General features: G+C 46.1%; 1 protein-coding gene across 3 annotated transcripts in view; it reads left to right on the top strand.

Moving 5' to 3' along the window:
- Nucleotides 1-22,670, top strand: part of MLH1 (mutL homolog 1) — a 119,912-nt gene that overhangs the window by 92,287 nt on the left and 4,955 nt on the right. For all 3 annotated transcript variants that reach the window (XM_088464232.1, XM_088464227.1, XM_088464223.1), the window contains 2 exons: nt 12,098-12,190; nt 19,985-20,092. In XM_088464232.1, the coding sequence (XP_088320358.1) occupies nt 12,098-12,190; nt 19,985-20,092 (201 nt within the window). The remainder of the gene's footprint in view (nt 1-12,097; nt 12,191-19,984; nt 20,093-22,670) is intronic.

The following is a 22,670-nucleotide window of genomic DNA, read 5'->3' as shown; positions in this document are numbered from 1 at the left end:
AATCGTCCATGCTCCATCATCCGACGTTTGGAACCTGGGGATTTTATGGTATATCTGAGTATTCAGGATACGTACCTACGGGTACATACAGAGCCCTCTCATCAGCATGGGTTCAGGTTTGCTGTGCCACAGCAACACTTGTAAGTTTCGGGCTCTGCCTTTTGGGGCTGTCCTCAACTCCATCGGGGTTTACCAGCTTTATGGATTTTCTGACAGTTCACCTGTTCAGTGTATCCGAATGCTCCTTTCTCTGGGCGGTCTCCTGCTTTTAGCAGGATCACCAAGTTACCTTACCGCCAGGTCAGGATAACCGTGGCTTCTTCTCGGCACAGATAATTAGTCAACGGAGAAAAAGTCCTCCCTGCATCCCTCACAGTGTTTTCTTCATCTGGGAGCACTGCTGGATTCTCAGAATCTGAGAATTTTTCTGGCGTAAGACAAGATCTCCACTCTTCAGCTTGGAGTGTGCGGATATCTACGCAGTCGACATATGTCATTACTCTTTGTGATGCGCAGTCTACCAGAGTGTCTACCTTTTAGGGTGGAATGTGCTCAGTTCCATTCCAGGCCTTGCCATAATTGACTCCTCCTCCAGATGGATCGAGTTTTTTCCATCGGATCGCTGTTCGAACGATGATACTTTCTCCGGAGGCGAGTTGGTCTCTGTCCAGGTGGCTATGGCCATCTCGTCCAGGGTTTTCTTTGCTACAGACAGTGTCTGGTCCGCATTCGTTTCGGGGCAGTTGGACGTCTGTCGCTTCTGCCCTGCCACTTAACTTGTTGATACTTTAGGCTGTCTTGGACCTTCACTCTGGTCTAACCCATATGTCACGGTAAACCTGAATAGGTTCAGTCCGACAGTGTCACAACAGTGGCTTCCATCTAGGCAACACTGGTAGTTGGGTGGCAATGTCAGGAATGTCATCCATTCTGACATAGGCCAAGGGTCTTCTCCTGGCCAACTCTGCAGTGTTTATTCCCGGAGCTCTCCATTGGGAAGCGGGCTTCCTCAGCCGTCACGACGTGCATCCTGGGGACTAGTCTCTTCTCCAAGAGAGGTTTCAACTCCTGGTGAGCAGAGGGGGCCTCCCAGAGGGGATTGATCCTCATGGCCTTCTGACTCGATCACACATTACCGGTGTTACAGTCCAGCTCTAGGAGTACTGAAGCTACCTTCAGTGACTCTTTGTCAGTGAAGTGGTCCTTCCACTTTGTGTACCTGTGTCCTCCGGTCTCCATTCTTCCTCGAGGTCTTTGGAAGTTTAATTCGAGACGGAGGGGCTTTCCTTCTGGGGGCTCCAGTTCGTCCCAGACATCACTGGTACTAAGATTTTCGGAGTTTCCTCATCGATGCTCCGTTCCTACTGCTTCACTATCTGGTCCTGTTGTCTCAGGGTCCTTGTTTTTCCCTGGACCTGGATCGTTTGTCTTTGCGCCCCTACTGTGGTCCTAGGGCTTCCCTGGCTCTGTCTTCATTGAGATGTTTAGAGCAGATAGGCCAGACTTTGCTGGGATCTGCCACGGACTGTGGCATACATAATTCTTATGGTATCGTACCTGTCGATACGATCCTCCGGTGTCCAGGATTTCCAGATATTCTGGCATTCCTTCCGGCTGGCTTGGGTTTCACCCTTGGCCTGGCCTTCCTGACAGTGCGGATCTCTACACTGTCGGTATGGTTAAGATATGGAATTGCTCCGCTCTGGTATCCAGTTCGTCCTTGGGAGTGTTTTCTGGATTATGCCTCCACTTGTCCTCCCTAGGGACTCCTGGGGAGTTAGTAGTGGTTCTTTGTTCCCTCCAGGGACAGTCAATGGAACCGCTAGTTGTGATAGCCATTACATGGTCTATTGTTTAAGCTCTCTCTCTCAGGGTGTTTAAATCAACCAGGAGAGTGTCTGAATTGGGAGCATTCTCATGTGGCTCCCTCTTCTGGAGGGCATCATGTCAGGGTGTGAGTTGCTCTCGCCCTGTGTTTCTTCTTAGTGGTTTTTAGGTTCCATATTATTCTGGAACTTATGGTACGGCCATTCAGTTCCCAGTCCTCTCGGCTGGTGTGGCCTCATTGACTGTGGTCCGGCCTCTTTGGCTTTATGTGATCCGTTCAAGTTCCTTTTGGTAATCGGACTCCTTATTGGTGGTCTGCGGTTTCTGGTTTTCACAGGAAACGATGGCCGGCCTATAATGAAATGTTGGCTGGATGGCCTCGTATGTCTTCCTCAGGGGCCTACCCATGGGTGGGCATTTGTTTTTTCTCGGGCCATGTAACCCTCGTGGGCGGCTCGTTGTGGCGCCTCGGCTGTTTTGCCTTACTAGGTGTCCACGAGGTCTTCTGTCCATACCTTTTTAAGGTTCTAGGCATTGGTTTCCTTTGCCTCTCAGGATGCTTCCTTTTTGGCGACAGTTTCTCCTCTCAGCACAGGAGCGTCCCCACCCTTGGTTGAACTGCTTTGGGACATCCCCAAGGTCAACCCTGTGGACCCCCTATGGACCCTGAAGTAGAAAACAAGAGATATGGTAAGAACTTACCTTTGTTATCTCTGTTTCTACGAAGTCCATAGGGTCCACAGGACGCCCGCCCTGACGCACCTGGCTTCATATGGGCTGTGTTACTGGTCACCGGTTTCCCGTCTCCTTTTCTGTGAGTATGGTTCTAGAGTGTTCCAGTTTTCTCTCTCTTTTTCTCTCCTCCTCCGGCCTTTGGCTACTTACAAACTGAGGTGCCTCTGGCTGGGGGGCGGGGTTATAGGGAGAGTGGACCCAGTGCATCCTGGGAGCTAAAAGCTTTAACTGCGTGGTGCCCGGATTTGGTTCCCAACCTATACCCCAAGGTCAACCCTGTGGCCCTATGGACTTCGTAGAAACAGAGATAACAAAGGTAAGTTCTTACCATATCTCTTGTTATTATCCATGGTGTGATAGGTGGCAGCTGGATCCATTTATCTATAGTCATTTGTCTGCATCAGACAGGAACCTGATTCATCTTGGTTATGGTGCAGTAACTTTAGTAATGGCTACCAGAAGGTGCAGAAAAGGGCATTATAAGTCGCTCCTGTCTGTATCCGCATAGAGAGTGTCTTCATGATGCACGTTATAAATAAAATGGTTTGTTGGCCATTCTTCATATCCTTCTCATAGTGTAGTATTGTTATTTCTTCTTCAGGGTCCATAGGGCTCCACAGGGAGACAATGGGGTGTAGGTGGTACTTGGAGGACCAGACACCAACAGTAAAGCTTTTTCCTATCCCAGAATGCTCCGGTCCTTTCCCCTATACCCCGCCCACAGCCTGAGGGCAACTCCGTTTCGTTGGTGTCCGGCAGGAACTGGATCACCGTCAGAACAGTGGGGCTGTTATTAAACAGCCAAAGCTTTATTTTTATGATTTACTTTTATTTTCATTTTTACTACAGTGCAGCAGCGCTAGACAGTCCTCTGGACGTCTGTTTCATCACCCCTCCGCGGCGCTGCGATACCAGCCCTCAGCTAGGTACTCTCGACGGGGCTCTGGGGGGACCTAGCTAGCAAGGGCTCCTCGGACCCCAGACTGCAGCCAGGACCCAAGGGGATAGGTAAGGCGGATCCCTGCTTGCGGGGACCCATGTCTATGCGTAGTGTTGCCTCTGGTCTCAGGAGACAGACCAAAGGCACTGATGTGGACATCTGTTCGTCCGGGACTCCACTAAACAACCAGGGCATTACAAATACTGGCGCAGTGCACAGATTAAGGCCAGGGACCCGGTGGTTGATGTCAGCACAGGGGAGAAGGCCTTCTCCCTACGGCCCATCCCCCAGCTCAGGGCGCCATTCCACTGCGGCCTTGCCGCCCATGAGCTGCTGCTCCCTCACTCTCTGCCCACTATGAGACTCACTGCAGCCATTTTCTGCATTCAGGTCTCTGGGAATGCTGGGTCCGGTCTCCCTGTATACCTCTTCCAAAGGCCAGGTTATACAGCGCTATTTCCTACCAGCCACTGCGGTCTGTGTAGTTGAATTTAGTGCCCACTGCAGTTATATTGTATGCTCTGTATACATTGCTGTCTATTTTTTTGCAACTGTCAGCTTATACCTTTCCCTTTCTTTCATTATAACCCTGGAATACTGAGGTATAGGGTGTTTATTGTACCTCACATCTCCATATATTTGTGAGGGCTATCACATACTATATACCTGTGTTGCGCACTACACTGTGCCATATTGTACATATATCTGGGTTGCTCACTGCACTGTCAGATTGTGTGCTACAATTATCTTTGCAGCAATGTCTAGCAAAGGCAAGAATAACAAGCAGCCTGCAAGTCCTCTTTAGCAGGCTTAGCTTCAAATCTCATTCAAGATAGTCTATGTGCATCTTGTTATATGGCCCCTCAGCTCTGGCATCCTCTTCATGGGACCCCCCATGGCTTCTTTTTCACAGGTGTTGGCAAAAATTGTGGACCACCTAGCGGACCCTGTGGTAGCTCCCCCTATATGGAATATGCCTAGTAAAAAGTTTTAGCTGCCTAAACACTTTATTTCCTTTTACCCTCTTCAAGCTACTGATTGCAGTAAATGGGAAGTTTCCCCTGCAGTAGATTCCCACGTGACATGCTTGCTTAAGAACACTACCTTACCTATCCACACTGCAACCTCCTTAAAGGAGCCTACGGATAGAAGCTTGCCTGAAGTCTATATACTCTCTTATAGGAGCTATTACTCGTCCTGTCAGGGCTATGGCCTGGGTGGCAAAAGCCATTTAGAGTTGGGCAGAGGCCCTAGAAGATTTCTCTCTGCTTCCAGGGAACAGCTGTCCTACATATCTCACATTAGAGATGCAGCCTCCTATTTAGGGGAGGTGGCTTTGGATACTTGCCTCCTGGCTTCCAAGGCATCTGCTACTTCCGTGGTAGCTCGCCGTATTATTTGGCTTCACTCATGGAAAGCAGATTTGGACTCAAAAGGCTTTGGAGTCTCTGTCTTATTCTGAGGAGATATAAACAAAAATTGTGGGTTACACTGTAAATGCGCAACAACAGCCTAAAATAATCTCCCAGGTTTAAATGGAAATACCCAAATCCATAAATACATATACAATAATGAAAGGCAACACAGGGGATACAAACAGGCGCTAATAACAAATTATACTTAAATTGTGTGTGATGAACTGAGGCAGTCCTTATGATACCTGACGTTGAATCTTCATGCACTTCTTTATGTACAATTCCTCCTCAAAGATCACCACCATAGACTCTCTCCATATGGTGTATATATGCAAGGAAAGATAAATGGGTGGTCACCAAGGGGTATTTTCACGATGAAAAAATAGCCAGATGTTATTCCTTATAATAAAAGGAATTTGTGTGTGCTTCACATAATGCGTACCCAACTCACATAAAATATGAGTGCCTCCTACAAAGGTATCTTTAAACAGAGACATTCACACCCAGAGTGTGTTTAGTAAAGGGAAAATCCTGCGTACCATTCACTCACATCGGGAAAGGGTGGGGGAAAAAAACAGCAGTTTCTTTTATAATAGCCCAACAAGACACTGCGTACCAAACTCACAATTCTTATGGATTTATGACTGCACATCAAGGTATCTTTCTTTTCCCTTTGTTCTCAATGGATAAAAGTCATCAGAAATCGATAATACTCCATGAATTTTAAATTCCAGAAAAAAGTTTATTCATACAGGTATTCCAAAGTTTGATAAACAAAATCAGTTTTTGCAATAAATTAAAGACCATGCATTAAAATTATTAAAAAAATGTAAAGTTAAAAACAAGTAGCCAGAGGTAGTCTAGTAACTAACTGGAATGGGTTTTTAACTTTAATTTTTTTAATCATTCTGACTTGGGCCGAACGCCATCTCCGCACTGTTTATCCCAGGGATTCTCAATTGGGAGGCGGATCTCCTCAGCCGTCACAACGTGTATGCAGGGGAGTGGGGTCTCAATCTAGAAGTCTTTCAGCTCTTCGTGGGCAAATGGGGTCTACCGGATGTGGACCTCATGGCCTCACGACACAAGCTTCCAGTGTCAAGACAAGGCACCCCAACACAGCCTTTGTGGGACGCATTATCTGTGAAGTGGACCTTCCATTTGGCATACCTCTTTCCTCCGGTCTCCCTTCTGCCTCGAGTTCTTCGCAAGTTCAAGCAGGAAGGGGGCACAGTCCTGTTGGTAGCTCCGGATTGGCCCAGACGCCATTGGTACTCCGATCTTCAAAGTCTCTCCATAGACGTTCCTCTCCAACTTCCTCTACGACCAGACCTGTTTTCTCAGGGTCCCTGTCTACATATGAACCTGGTCCGTCTGTCTTTTAACGGCTTGGCTCTTGAGACATCCCTCCTTAAGGTCTAAAGTGTTTTCCAGCTCTGTGGCTCAGCGCATAAACCAGCCTCTGCCAGGTTTCATCACAGAGTGTGGAATACATATTTGCAATGGTGTGCTACTAGAAACTATAACCCTCAGGTTTTTAGGGTTTCTAGAATCCTTGCCTGCCTTCAAGCTGGATTGGATTTCTGAATCCACCTATCCTCTGTGAAAGTGCACGTCTCTGCTCTATCCGTCTGGTTCCAGCGCAGAATTGCTCCTCTACCGGATGTTCACACCTTCCTGCAAGATGTTCTACATGTACAACCTCCCTTTGTCCCTCCTGTTGCTCCGTGGGATTTGTCAGTGGTTCTCCACGCACTTCAGGAACCAGATTCAGTAGATGTCAAATGGCTCACTGCGTAGACTCTGTTTCTTCTGTCTATAGCACAGGTTCTCAAACTCTGTCCTCAGGACCCCAAACAGTGCATGTTTTCCAGATCTCCTCACAGAATCACAAGTGAAATAATTAGCTCTCTATAGATCTTTACAATGTGTCAGTGAGTAATGAGTATTATTATTATTATCAGTTATTTATATGGCGAAACAAGTGTTCCGCAGCACCTTACAAAGTACGTAAACAGGTTGATTTACAGTGACTTACAGTACAATATAGGACATGGATAATATATATTGCTACATTTGTGACCATAACACCCAGATAAGCAACAATGCAAAGCAACCAAGTGTTAGGTGCACTACTAGAGAGTAAGAAGAAGATGAAAGGTAGAGTAAGGCGAAGCACAAGAGGGTAGAGGGCCCTGCTCATAAGAGCTTGCAATCTAAAGGGGAGGGACAGACAAAACAGGTGTGACACAGATGGGGTAGGCAGGGAGGAGGGGAGTATGTAGCAGCAAGTTAAGATAAGAGCTGGAAGGCTTTGATGAAATAGTGGGTTTTGAGAGCCCGTTTGAAGGATTGAAGAGAGGTGGAGAGTCTGATGGGAAGCGGGAGAGTTTTCCAAAGGTGGGGAGCAGCGCGTGCAAAATCTTGGAGGTGGGAGTGGGTGGAAGTAATCAATTGGCATGAGAGGCGGCGTGCATTTGTTGAACGAAGAGGGCGGACAGGAGAGAAGGGAGATGAGATCCGAGATGTAAATGGGAGGGGAATGGCTGAGGGCTTTGTAAGTGAGTGTGAGAACCTTACATTGGGTTCTGAAAGGGAAGGGGGGCCAGCGGAGAGCTTGTAGGAGAGGGGAGGCAGATGCAGAGCGTTTTGAGTGGAAGATGAGCCGAGCAGCTGCGTTGAGGACAAACTGGAGAGGGGAGAGAAGGGAGTTGGGGGTGCCAGATAGGAGGAGGTTACAGTAGTCCAATCTGGAGATGACCAATGAGTGTGGATGGGTTTTAGTGGCATTCTAAGTGAGAGAGGGTCTAATCTTGGAAATATTTTTAAGATGAAAACGACAGGACTGCGAGAGATTCTGGATATGTGGTTTGAAGGAGAGGGAGAAGTCCTGGATTACTCCAAGACAACGCACTTTGGGGCTAGAGGAGATATTTGTGCCATCAATTGATAAATGATGGGAAGTGTGGTTATGTTGGGGGGGTGGGAAAATTATTAGCTCAGTCTTAGACTTATTAAGTTTAAGACATCGCTGGGACATCCAGGAAGAGATGGCAGAGACACAGTTGGAGACACGAGTGAGGAGAGAGGGGGAGAGGCCAGGGGGTGCAAAGTTAGATCTGAGTATCCTCAGCATAGAGATGATATTGGAGGTCAAAAGAGCTGATGAGTTCACCTAGTGAGGACGTATAGAGTGAGAAAAGGAGAGGTCCAAGAACAGAACCTTGGGGCACACCTACTGTAATAGGCTGTGGGGGAGAAGGAGTCATGAGAGGAAAGCGAGAAGGATCGGTCAGAGAGGTAGGAGGATAGCCAGCAGAGAGCAGTGTCACGTAGCCCAAGGGAGTGAAGGATTTGCAGAAGGAGAGGGTGGTCCACAGTGTTGAAAGCAGCAGAGAGGTGAAGGAGAATGTGCAGAGAGTAGTGGCCCTTGGATTTAGTAGCAAAGGAGGTCATTGCTGACTTTTGTGAGGGCAGTTTCAGTGGAGTGGAGAGAACGGAAGCCAGACTGAAAAGGGTCAAGGAGGGAGTGGGAGGAAAGATATTTAGTAGGGCGGTTGTAAACAACACGCTCAAGGAGCTTGGAGGCAAAAGGGAGGAGAGAGATGGACAGTAGTTGGAAAGAGTTAGAATCAAGGGTAGGTTTTTTGAAAATGGGGTAGACAAGGACATGTTTGAATGCAAACGGGACAGTGCCTGGTGATAGGGAGAGATTAAGGAGGTGGGCAAAATGGGAGCAGGCAGAAGGAGAGAGGTAGCGGAGGGGACGTGAAGGGATAGGGTAAAGTGGGGGGGGGCTGAGGACCAGATGAGGGGCATGACTTCCTCTCCAGATACAGGGGAGAAGAAAGTTAGAGTCGGTAAAATGGATAGAGAGGGGTGATCCGGGAAAGGAAGAGGTGGATAGCAGGAGGACTGGTGGGATATGATGTCCTGACGTATGTAGTCAATTTTAGATGTAAAGTAGGTACCAAAAGTCAAGGGCAGAGAGCGAGGAGGGAAGGTGAGGAGGGAGTTGAATGTGGTGAAGAGACGTTGGGAATTTGAGGACTGAGAGGAGATTAGGTTCTTGAAATATGACTGTTTAGAGAGGGAAAGGGCATCACTGTAGGATGAGAGCATACATTTGAAATGGAGAAAATCAGCCTTAGAGCGTGATCTTCTCCACTGTCGCTCGGCAGTTCGTGAACACTATTGCAGGTATCTGGTGCATTTGGAATGCCAAGGTTGAGTTGTGAATCTGCGAGGGTGAATAGTGATATAGTGAATAGTAATAGCAAAAGTAAGGGAGTTTTTGTATAGGGAAATGGCTTGATCAGGGCAGGAGAGAGATAGGATAGGGGAGAGAAGTGCATCAAGCTGGGAAGAAAAAGAAATGGTGTCAATAGCCTCAATGTTACGCTTAGTGATGGTGGCCTTAGGAGGTAGAGAAAGGGAAGGAGAGAGGGATAATCTGGTTAAAAGAGAGAAGGTGATGGTCAGATAGGGGGAATGGGGAATTGGAGTAATCAGTAATATCACAACGGTGAGTGAAGACCAGGTCAAGCGAATGACCACTCACATGGGAGGGTGAGGAGGTCCATTGGGAGAGACCAAGTAAAGACGTGAGAGTAAGGAGTTTGGAGGCAGAGGCTTCTGTGGGGATATCAATAGGAATGTTGAAGTCACCTAGGATAATAGAGGGAAGGTCAGAGGAGAGAAAGTGAGGGAGCCAGGTTGCAATGTTGTCAATGAATTTGGAGGGAGGGCCAGGGGGACTGTAAATGACAGCTACTCTAAGGTGTACTGATTGGAAGAGGCGTATAGCATGAACCTCAAATGTAGAGAAAGTAAGAGATGGTTCAGAGGGTATGAGTTGGTATGAGTAACCGGGGGATAGAAGGACCCCTACCCCAATACCATGGCGACCCAGAGGTCGAGGGGTGTGAGAGAAGATGAGGCCCCCAGAGGAGAGCGCAGCAGGGGAAGTGGTGTCAGAGGGTGCAATCCAGGTTTCAGTAATGGCTAGGAGATGCAAGTGGTTTGATATGAAAAGGTCATGGTTGGGTACGAGTTTATTACATACTGATCTGGCATTCCAGAGGGCACAGGATAGAGGGGCAGTGTTTGTGGGAGAGATGTGAATTAGATTATCAGGGTTGCTGTAACAAGAAGGTGAGTTTAATATGGATGGCCGAGATGAATGTAGTGAAGTTATTGTGCGGGGACCTGTGCAGGGAAGGGAACCTGCAGGTGGTTGGCAGGGAGGGAGTTTCATATGATGGGGATAGTGTGGGGTGACATGGAGAGGATGTTTGCAGGAGGGATTACCAGTGGGGTAATAGGACATAGAAGGGGTAGAAGAGAATGAAAGTGGAGTAGTGGGAGAGGAGAGGGAGGAAGGCAGACAGGAGGGGAGATAAAGGAAGGAGGAGGTGGAGGAGACAAGGGGGAAATGAAATAGGTGGAAAAAGGGGGCAGAGCAGAGGATTAGGTAGACACTGAGTGGAGGAGGAAGTACACATGATAATGGTGTGGATGACTTGAATAGGGGGAGGAAAACTAGATGTAGGAATAACGTATGAGAGTTAGAGAAAGTACAGGAGATTTGCAGAGAAGCAAGTAATAGTACAGTGGAGGAAAATGTGCACAATTACCAAACTATTATTGAGCAGAGGAAAAGAGGAGATTTAATGGGGGGGAAATGGAAAATTAAAGTAAACTGAATTAGAAGGCTAGGAAATGAATAATGGTAGGAAGACATTATTTCTAAGAAATAAACTGAAATTGCCACTGAATACAATAAGCTATGAGGTGTTTGTACTAACTCTCGTTTCACAAATATTCGCAAGTAAAGTGTAAGTTCTTATAGTGAGCAAACTAGAGTCCAGTGATGAATGTCCAGGTTATGTAGTCAGCAGTTGCTTGTAGTGTAGATATTGTGAACTTACATTTCTTGTTTATAGTTTGTCCATATGTTCTTGTTTAAGAATGGTATGAGGTTAGAGTGGTCTCCCTCTGTTTAACTTCGGTATAATGCCGAATTTGGTAAGAAATGTGAAGTGCACTTTTAAAAAGATGCAGTTGTAAAAATTATGCCTTAGACAGCCCAAGGGCCTGCAGCCTTCCTATGAAACTTAAATAGTCAATGCTGGCATGTGTATGCAATGATTCCAATCAACCCCCAATACCCTAACACAAACAAACATGGATGTCACAAAGCTCATAAGAACTAGGTGTAGTTATCTATTCACTGAAAATAGTTCAAAATTAGAAAATTAGATGTTCTGCAGCAATGATGAGGTTACCTAATATGCAGTACACTTTGCAAATAGTTAAAAATTAGATGTTCTGCAGCAAAGATGAGATTACCTGCCAATTAAGAAGAAATAGGTGTCAGTTCTAAGTCAATATCAGCTGAAGATCTCTTCTAATAGTGCCGGTATAATGCCGAATTTGGTAAGAAATGTGAAGTGTACTTTTAAAAAGATGCACTTATAAAAATTGTGCCTTAGACTCCTGTGCACCTACTGGGTGACCTGCAAAACATGAACTGTGTGGGGTCCTGAGGACTGAGTTTGAGAACCACTGGTCTATAGCATCTGCCCGTAGGGTATCACTTTCCTGTCGCTACCCATTTCTAATCTTTCATTCAGACAGGGCTGTTCTTCAAACGCGCCCTGGCTTTCTTCCCAAGGTGGTCTCTCGTTTCCACCTCAATTAGGAAATTGTGATTCCGGCCTTTAAATCACCAGACCTTTCGGCAGGTGAGGCCTCTTTGGATGTGGTCCGTACTAGATCCATCAGGATATCGGACTCCCTCTTCATCCTATATGGATTCCACAAGAAGAGATGGCCACCTAACAAACAGACTCTGCCAGATGGCTTCGTATGACTATCTCACACTTATTCTACTCGCTCCGTGGATCTCTCGTGGGCAGACCACCGTGGCGCGTCTGCCGAACAACTATGGAAGACAGCCACGTGGTCTTCTGTCCACACCTCTCTTAGGTTCTATTCATGTATTTTGTTGGGAAAATTAGTTTGAACATTTTTTGATGATGAAATGAATGACATTTGCACAAATGTTTTGAGTTTTTCATAGAATAAGAGATGTCTTACAAATCTTTTAATATAATTGTGCTGTAATATGAAAATGTGTCTACAAGACTTTTAAACTAAAATATGAATCTATTCACAGGAAGGAAACCTTATAGGACTGCCACTCTTACTAGACAACTACATCCCACCCCTGGAAGGATTGCCAATGTTCATATTGCGATTAGCCACTGAGGTAATGCAGAGTTTTTGTGTGCCTTTTATCTTCAGTTATTACGAAAGTGAGGACATTTTTTTACAGCAAAATTGCAACGTTTGGTTCACACAAACCTGTATTTCTTTGTAGCGAACACACTCTGCTAGTGCTTGTCGCCTGATGCCAGGAACTAAGCATCCAAACCAAAACAGGAAAATAAATAGAATAGGTTCTAGCTTTGTTTGTTGGGTTTATCTACTGCCTTACTCCAAGGCACTAAAAACAAGACTTAGGTTCTAGTGGAAGGGGAGGGGTTATATAGGGGGTGGGAGCCAGTCTTAATTAGTTAGTTCCCGACTCCACAGCTCAGTATACATAACCCAGAGGTAATGGCATCCCTACATGGATGATAAAGGAATGTAAAAATCACAGATTGATAAAGAGAACATCTCACACTTCTAGTTATCAAAAATAAAGGATGATAATAAAAATCATACATTCAAAGAGTAATTCTACCTTTTAAAAATTAGCAGTTACAGATGTGTCCTCAAACACTATTGCTGCAGTCGTGCCAAACATCCATTCTTAGCGCGCCAGTTCCCGTCGTCTCGGCTTGCGCCAAGCGTCTTCTTTTTTTACTTGAATGTTAGTCTTATTTGCAATTGGATGCGACAAAGCTGCTTCATAATACGGCACTGTATAATTTGATATGCGAGCTTGTATATCTGTGTGCGCTTGAGTCTGTATACAAAGTGCTATGATGCAGGTGAAGTGACTTTCTTTCACGCCAGGTTCCGTTGTGCTTTGTATACAGACTCAGTCGCACACAAATATACAAGTGTCTCATATCATATGAATCTGTGCAGTCTCATGAAGCTGTTTTTGTCGAATCCTATTGTGACTACTGGTGCATACACACAGATATGTCAGATGAACGATTGAACTATTTCAGACAGTATTAAAATGAATGGAATCGTCCAAATCTGACTGCAAACACATCAGATGTCAGATATCGTTATCTGACAAACGGGAACGCGCATCGTGCATTGTTGCAGTCTCACATGTCAGATTTTCTTTCAGATATGAACGATTGATCGATTTTTTACAATAGTCATCATTCAGATCTGACAGAAAATGACCGTGTGTATTCACCATAAGATGCACATTTGAGTGGAAAAAGACTCTACAGTGATCAGTGTGGCTCACTCATGCCGTATGTCTCACGACACATTACGAACTGGGGCTAGGTGTATGAGGACACATCTGTACATTTAACTAGTCCCAAGTAGAAAGGCTTGAAGAATACCTCAAGGGCTTATAGCCTCAGAAAATGTGTGTCATTAAGAATTTACTGGGACTCATTATTGCGCAGCTTTCCACTTTGATCAACTCTGTGTCTCAGGTACCTGAGAAATCTGTTGGCTCTTTGTGTTAAATTAAACAAAGTTTAAAATACACAACTTTATGTATGTCTAGACTTTCATTTTATACTAACATTTATGCCTGGCTTTTTTTTTTCTGCCTCTGTCCCTCTCCACTCCCCAACCCACCAGGTCTGTGTTAGCCGAGTGTCTCTGGAACAGACCTTCAACATTGTGGTGTATGCCCCCTCCTATCCCAACATGCTCTGCTGCCATATACTGTAGCCAGTGGAGAGGCAGTGGACAGTAGAAACACCCTTCCCAGTTCAAACCCCATAAAGAACATCGCGGACATGTCAGTGACACTGGTGTCTTCATCCTCGCCACTCCTCTGAAATAGACTGTATTTTCTGTTTTTTTTCTAACAGACACTAAGAGCAGCAGGTGCGCACTATGCATGTTTGGCCTGACAGGCACACACCAGGATATACATTATCGTATATCCTGATGAAAAGACTGTTGTTGTCTTGAAATGATAGAATAAACTACACGCGACTTGTTTGCTAAGACTGCTGAGTGCCGCCTTATCCTTACCCATGGAGGGACCTTGGACTATGTATGACCTCTAGGGAAGGCACCACCCTTCTCCTGCGCCTGTACATAGAACTAAACCTAGCAGCTACTCATACAGAGTCCCCTGTTAGTGGGACTGGATAATAAAGATAGAAAAAGGTCTGTGAGAGAGCGCTTAAGTAACTTTACAGTTTTTACTGGAGAAATAAGAAAAGGCCATTCTGTGTAAACACTTCAAAATACTACTAAGTATAAAAACATTCACATACTGTATAAAAACCTAGTAGTTTTTGTGGACAAAAAGCTGTTGACACCCTTATAAAAACATAATACAATTTATTACAATAAAAAACATTTTGTACAGTACCAATATAATTTTAGACTGTGCTGAGTAGGTTTACAGGGTTCCACATTTGAACATGGGACGATTCACCCTTGGGTTTAAAGCATGTATTCGTTGTGATGTGGTCACCGAATTAGGATCAAAACACCAGTTTTTGGGGTAACTGTGTACAAAGTGGGAAGTCCCACCTATCGTTGATTCTCACATGGCACGCTTAGTCAGAAGCTCTACGCTGCCTATACCGTCCGCACCTTGTCTCAAGTCCGTTTTCTCACTTTCTGGCGCTATTACTTGGCCTGGGTAGCTAAGGCTATCGAAGGATGGACGGATGCGCTTGAGGGCAACTTGCCATCAGACGCTACTAGAGAACAACTGGCCTACATCTCCCGTATTTGGGAAGCTTCCTTGTATTTGGGAGAAGCTGCGTTGTTTACTGGACTCCTTGCCTCTAAAGCATCTGCGACCTCGGTAGTCGGCCGCCAGGTCCTTTGGCTACGATCCTGGAAATCGAAAACGGAATCCAAGAAAGCCCTCGAATCCTTACCCTTCTCTGGAGACAGGCTGTCCGGCGCAGAGTTGGACAAAATCGTGGTTACCGTGGCAGCCTCAAAATCTGCCTTTCTGTCATCAGCAGCTGCCCCTAAGGCCATCCTCTTTTCGGTCCTTTCGCCCCAAGATAAGGCAAAAGGACAGTCCTTTCCCAGACAGCCTAGTTCTCACAAGGCCGCCAAGCTACGATCCAAGCAGCCTTGGTCGGCCAGACATCCCCAAGGTCACCCTGTGGACCCCTATGGACCCTGAAGTAGAAAACACGAGATATGGTAAGAACTTACCTTTGTTATCTCTGTTTCTACGAAGTCCATAGGGTCCACAGGGCGCCCGCCCTGACGCACCTGGCTTCATATGGGCTCTGTGACTGGTCACCGGTTTTCCGTCTCCCATTTCTGTGAGTATGGTTCTTGTGTGTTCCAGTCTTCCTTCTCTCTGTTTCGTCTCCTCCTCCGGCTGGGCTGCTTACCAACTGAGGTGCCTGTGGCTCGGGGGCGGGGTATAGGGGAGGATGGACCCAAGTGCATCCTGGGAGCAGCTGAAGGCTTTAACTCCGTGGTGCCCGAGGATCCAGGATCCAGCTATACCCCAAGGTCACCCTGTGGACCCTATGGACTTCGTAGAAACAGAGATAACAAAGGTAAGTTCTTACCATATCTCTTATTTGGTAACTAAGGTTTTATACATAAGTAAGCCGTGATTGGTATTGGACTGATGCGTACTCTTTCAACAGTATTCCAGTACCATCGGTGTGGAGATCGCATCATGCATTCTCAACTTATGGACCGCAGAGACTTCAAGCAACAAAATGTACATTATATGAACAACTGTTAGGATGTTGCATGAGGCAGGAAACCAGAGACCCCTACTTGTTAGTCTGGGTTGTGTCTATTTGAATCAACCTGTTAAATGCCTTGTAACATATGCCCTCTCCTTTAGGACCAATGCTATTAGCAACAAACTTCTCTATTGTGTTGTTTATTTCTGGGTGGTATAAATGTGTGCTCTGTCCCTGGGTTCCTAGTCTTTGTGCTGATTGACGAGGGGTTTCTTGCTGATGCCTAACATCTGGACCAGAGAGCGCTGCGTATGTATAATTGTACTTGGGTCTGTATAATCTCTTTGCGCTAAGATTATATGAGGATCATAGTGTGTAACTGCTGTACTTTTATTTGAATAATACTTTGTGCTTTGGAACCACATGTTCTAGGTCTGGAGTCTATTTTTACTGGATGACTGCGTACGCAAATTAGCATCATCCTTAGAGGTTTATAAGAAGGATATTAGAAGGTATAGGCAGGGGTATATAGAGGTTCAAAGGCAGTATCCTTACCATCAAAGCCATTCACTCCCTGCTGCGTTCAGGTGTGATAATACCGGTTCCTTCGGCTCAGCGAGGAACTAGTTTTATTCCACCCTTTTATTGGTTCAGGAGCCCAACAGGTCTCATCGGTCTATTCTAAATCTCAAATCCATCAACAAATTTATCCGAGTGCCCAAGTTCCGCATGATCAATTGTCCTGGCATTGGAGCCTGGGGATTTTATGGTTTCTCTGGACATTCAGGATGCATACCTGCATGTGCCTATTATTCCAACCCGCCTACGGTTGGCTGTCCTGCAGCAACATTACCAGTTTCAGGCGCTGCCCTTTGGTCTATCAACAGCCCCTCGGGTCTTTACCAAAATAATGGCAGTTATGGCAGCCCATCTCAGACGCCAGGGAGCCAGAATCCTGCCTAGACAACCTCTAAATCTTGGCAGATTCATCGGCTGTGTTACAATGCCATCTCCAGCTGACAGTGACTGCCTGCACACACACGACTGGCTCGTAAATTGGAAAAAGTCCTCCCTCTCTCCGACACAGCGGATAGTACATGTGGGGGCACTCCTGGATTCTCGAATACAAAGGATCTTACTGCCAGCAGGCAAAATTTCAGCACTGCACTTGCGCAACTTGCTCCGCAATCGAAGGGTATCCATTCACTCAGCAATGCAGGTCCTGAGCTCCATGGTATGCACCTTCAATATGGTGGAATACGCCCAGTTTCACTCCAGGCCCCTTCAACGACTGATGTGAAACAGACAGTAGCATCTGGTCCAGTCCCAGACGATCCTCCTCCCTCCGGAGGTCTGTCTTTCCCACTCATGATGGCTGCAGACCTCCCATCTGGACAAGGGTTACCTTTTTTGGATTTCAAATTGGGAGCTTCTCACTGCAGATGCCAGCTTTCACGGATGGGGCGCTGCAACTGGTCATCATACCTTTCAGGGTCGGTAGACAACCCAGGAAAGTTGCCTGCCTATAAACATTCTGGAGCTTTTGAGCGGTGTACAGAGTGCTCTCTCTGACACATGATCTCTGGGTTAGGTCGGTTCAGAACCAGTCAGACAACTCCACTGCGGTAGCCTACCTCAACCATCAGAGAGGCACGTGAAGTCGGGCAGACATACGGGCAGTAGCACACATCCTGGTCAGGGCCGTACATCATCTCCCGTCAATCTCAGTAGTGTTCATTCCAGGAGTCCTCAATTGCCGTCAGGATGTACACCCTGGAGAATGGGCTCTCCATCCAAAGGTCTTTCAACTCCTGCTGGACAAATGGGGCCTACCAGATGTAGACCTCATAGCCTCGCGTCACAATAACAAGGTCCGCAGGTATGGGTCCAGGACCAGAGACCCCTCAGCCGCCTTCGTGGACGCTCTGGCAGTGCGGTCGGAGATTTCCCCCGATCTCCCTCCTCCCGAGGGTTCTCCGAAAATTCAAGCAAGAAGGCGGCACAGTGATACTGATAGCTCCAGCCTGGCACAGGTGCCATTAGTTCACCGACCTATGGAGTCTCTCCATAGACACTCCTTTTCCACTTCCTCTACGGCCAAATCTATTAGCACAGGGTTATTGCCTGCACCCGGACCTACCTAGTCTGTCTTTGACGGCATTGCTCATGAGTCATCCCTCTTAAGAGCCAAAGGTTTCGCTAGCTTTGTGGTTCAGACGATGCTCAGGGTGCATAAGCCTTCCTCAGCCCGCATCTATTACAGAGTTTGGCACTCTTTCAATGGTTCTATGACTCTAAGGTTTTTAGGGTTTCCCGTAGACCTCCTCTTCCTCCTCCGCCTGACCTCCCTTAGAGTTCCGGTTTCTGCGCTGACAGTCTGGTTTCAGCTCCCCTGTCTGATGTTAGAACGTTCCTTCAGAGTGTTCTCTACCTTCAACCCTCTTTTGTCCTTCCAGTGGCCCCAGTGGGATTTGTCCTTGGTTCTCCGGGCTCTACAGGCTCCTCCGTTTGAACCTCTGGACTCAGTCTTTGCTGTTAGCCACTTGAAGTCTACTTTCTCCTTGCTATCTCCTCTGCCCGCACGATATCTGACTTGGCAGCGCTCTCTTGTCACTCTCCCTTTTTGATTTTTCATCCGGACAGAGCTGTCCTCCGTACCCGGGCTGGTTAACCTTCCTAAAGTGGTATCCCGATTCAATTTGAATGAAGAGATTGTGGTTCCGGCCTTCCAGTCCTCTGACCTCTCTACAGGTGAAGCCTCCGTGGATGTGGTTAGTGCTCTTCGGATCTACGTGGATCGTACCAACTCCTTTAGGATATCCGATTCTTTCTTTGTGTTGTATGGCTTTCACAAACGGGACTGGTAGCTGATGAACAGACTCTGGCCCAATAGCTCCACATGACAATCTCTCAGGCTTACACACAGGCTATTCTTCCTATTCTAAACATGGTTACAGCACATTCTACTTGATCCGTGGGTGCTTCGCCGTGGTTCTTCTGCTGAACAATTGTGCAGGGCGTCACATGGTCTTCCGTCCACACCTTCCTCAGGTTTTATGCCTTTGACACCTTTGCCTCTCAGGATGCTTCCTTTGGGCGACGGATTCTCCTTTCTGCTCCGGAGCATCCCTACCCTTAGGGGAAACTGCTTTACGACATCCCCATGGTATCCCTGTGGATCCCTATGGACCCTGATAAGAAAATAAGAGTTATGGTAGACTTACCTTTTTGTTAACTTTTTCTTCGAGGTCCATAGGATTCACAGGGCGCCCAACCTAACGCACCTGGCTTCATTGGGTATTTTCCTCTCTGTCACTGATTCCCCCATCTTATGTGAGAATATTTAACTCGTGCATACTGTTCTTACTTTACCTCTTTCCCTCTCCTGCCTTGGACTTGTTCACAAAACTGATCTCTTTGGCTGGGGGTGGGGTATATTTATTTATTATTTATTAACAGTTTCTTATATAGCGCAGCAAATCCCATTGCACTTTACAAGTTGAATTAACATCATACTGGGTTGTAAAAGACAGACATGACATGACATGCATAAGGGCAAGAGGGCCCTGCTCGCAAGCTTACAATCTATAGGGAAATAGGTGTTGATACACAAGGATAGGTGCTAAATATTGCAAATTGGTCCAACCCGATTTGCAGATGTTCTTGGTGGGCTGTATAATCCAATCACACTGGAAAGTCGGCCTAGGGTTAGGAGGATGTTAATTTGAAGACAGAGAAGATGTAATAGGTGTTTACTATAAGAAGAGAGTTAGATAGGGAGGAGAGTTATATGTGTAGGAGGCCAGGGGCATCCTGGGAGCTGAAGCTTTGACTGGTGGTGCTTATAGAGCTTTTAGCAAAGGGAGATCTGAAGATCAATTTCTCTCCCCCGTCCTTATGGCTCTGAGGATTAAGAAGTCGTGAGAATCATTGATCTTTCAAAAAGAGCCCAAAGATCCATATATTCAAGCAGGTGCCCCTCAAGCTTCAGAAAAAGGGGGAAAAAAATCAGATGTAACTGGGTCAGGGAGTAAGCAGAATTGAATTGGAAAGCTTCCTTAACTGGTTATGGCCTGATATTAAGATTATATTGGAACAATGTATAGGTAATGCATTTTTTCCCTTTTCTTTGCACAATCAAGCAAAAAACATTTTTATTTTATTTTTTTTGAGGCTGTAGTGCCTTCTGAACTGAGGTTTCACAATTGCTTGCTTTCTCGTTTGTACAGATAAACTGGGATGATGAGAGGGAATGCTTTGAAAGCTTCAGCAAAGAATGTTCTATGTTTTTCTCTGTAAGAAAGCAGTACATATTGGAGGAGCCTACCACTACTGAGGTAATTAGGTCTATGTATAGAGGTCAAACTATTCAACAATCCAAACTTTTGTACTTGCCAATATATTTATTAGTACCATCCTGAAATCTGTTTAAATCCTGAGGCGGTGTAGAGTAGCTGGCATCAGAAAGGTATCTGTGGCATAGTGATAAGGGTGGCCAAATGTTTCAATTAATTCAGGTTCTGTGTACAGAGTTGAGATGAGCGAAATTTTGGCAAAACTGCACAAACCAAGTTTCAGGGAAGAGCAGGCTGTTTTACAGAGGTGCACAGTACTGTCCACGCAATGTTTAAATTCTACTTTTGCTTTGCCATTCTATGGGTCAATTCAATTACCCGCGAATAACACTCTGCTGTAAAGGTGCCCATACACGGTCTGATTTGCAAACGATCCGATGTCGTATGCAATCGCCCTTGAACTCTCTCCGGCAGCTGAAGTGAATGATGTGTAGCAATAGCTGCACAATGTTCATGCAATCTAATGATTTGCATATTCACTAGATCGAGTGCGATATGACACAGATGCATGTAGCATGGACCAGGGAGATTCATTCTACATGCATCCCCCCCAAAAGAGCAACCAGCCCCGGGCTTTTAGTGACCCAGTGCTGGTTTTGCTTAAATACAGGGGACAAACGACTAGTTGTTTTTATATGTTTGTAAGGGTCTGACTAGCCTTATTTTGTAGCTGCTTGGCCAAACAGAACATCTCAGCGCCTGTGAACAACCTCTATTGGTATTGTACAAGTATATCAGGAGTTTCCTAACCAATACGTCTAATCACGCCATCCAGGTGTCTATAACTTTTGCATTAATGTTTAAAAAGTGAATGACTAAAGTATGTTTTTATATTTGGAAGAGCTTTTTTTTTGAGGGATCTTTTGTTTAAAAGCTAAATGCTTGAAAATGTAAGAAACCAGTCAACATATAGAAAAAGTAGGTAGAATAGGTTTGTGAAAATATATATTAGGTTTGGACTATTTTTTTAATTTTGTTTTCTTTCAAATTAGTCTTTGTTCTTTCAAAGATTAACTTGGTGTCTCATTGCAGAAAAGTTTTATGTGTGAAGGTTACATAGGAAGTCCTATGCCAGGAGTGTTCAATATGCGACCCTCCAGCTGTTGCGGAACTACACACCCCAGGATGCCTTGCCACAGTTTTGCTATTAGGGCTTGCTAAAAATGTGGCAGGGCATGCTGGGCTGTGTAGTTTCACAACAGCTGGATGACAATATTTTGAATACCACTGTCATGTGCAGTCTGTTTGTATAAACTCACATTTGACATGAACATTTTTAATAACACCTTAAAAATGCAAAAGTTCTTAAAATGGAATACTGAGACAGTAGTAAACTTTATCGCTTGTTCATTGCTTCATTGTAATGTCATTTTGTGCATACAACATATACACTGAAGTGCCAAAAGTCATGGGATAGCAGTATGTAAAGGTAACGGTAGGTGGCATCACCATACTGTGACGTCTTCAAAAAGCCCAGACCTGCATCCGTTGCCATCTGATGTTAGTCAGTTTGAACACCGGCTAGGCTGCTCATGGCAAGGCGATGTGAATTATCAGAGTTCGAACGGGACATGATAGTGGGTACTAGATGGCTGGGACATTCCATTTCCGAAGTTGTGCGGACATTCCTTGATCTAGTCACGTGTGTACCAGGAATACCTCATGAAGCGCAATTCCACCCACCGTGGACAGCGCAGTGGCCAACTGCAGGTGCTTTATGATCGTGACCAGTGACAGCTGATCGTAACACAAATCTGGTCAGACAAGTACCACCATGTAAGATCCCGAGAGTCGGACTGGCGAGGTCTTCTGCCAGTAACAGCCACCTACTGTTCCCTTAGAGCTGGATACGCTCACCAGTACTTAAATGGCCGCCTGATCTTAAAACTCTGAACAGTAGGGGCTTACACTGCATTCATGCTGATCAGCGGATGTATGCGGCTAGTGGAGGTTAATGGAGCCGAGATACGGACAGGAACCAGGATTCACACAAGGTGTAAACTATCACCGGCGAAGTGGCGTCAGTACAGACAGACTGCTAAAGATCCTCCACCAATAAGCTGCAGGTGCACAGATTGATGGACAACTGACAGCTGGGACACTGCACGTCAGTCCGGCAGACCCAGCACCACCTACGGCCATCTGGCATCTTAGTCTCATAGCAACCGCGGGCGCCGTCCCAGTTCGGCGTCCACATTGCCTTGTGACCGCGGAGGCTGTCAGACCCTGCGACTGGAGGATACGGTGTGATGGTAACAAGCTGTGACAATTTTTTACGTGGTAACAGACAAGCAACAGTGGCTCAAATCACATCCACATTCAATACAGGAGGTAACAGACGATTATCCAGAAGGGAATTGCAGCGTTCTTTAGCTTCCATGGGATATTGGAGCTGAAGATAGACCAGAGTGTACACTGACAGCAGACACAGCGCTTCACCTGGGCTCGTGCCTGCTAATTGGACCCTGGAGGACTGGCAACATGTGGGGTGATGGTAGGGTTCAGGTGTGGTGCAGACCCCATGAGGCCATGGACTTCAGTTGTCAACCAGGCAACGAGC

Source organism: Taudactylus pleione, unplaced genomic scaffold (assembly GCF_031769625.1).
Source record: "Taudactylus pleione unplaced genomic scaffold, aTauple2 ptg000054l, whole genome shotgun sequence".
NCBI lineage: Eukaryota > Metazoa > Chordata > Amphibia > Anura > Myobatrachidae > Taudactylus > Taudactylus pleione.
The sequence above is the reverse complement of the archived record's forward strand: the minus strand, read 5'-3'. Positions and strand labels throughout refer to the sequence as shown.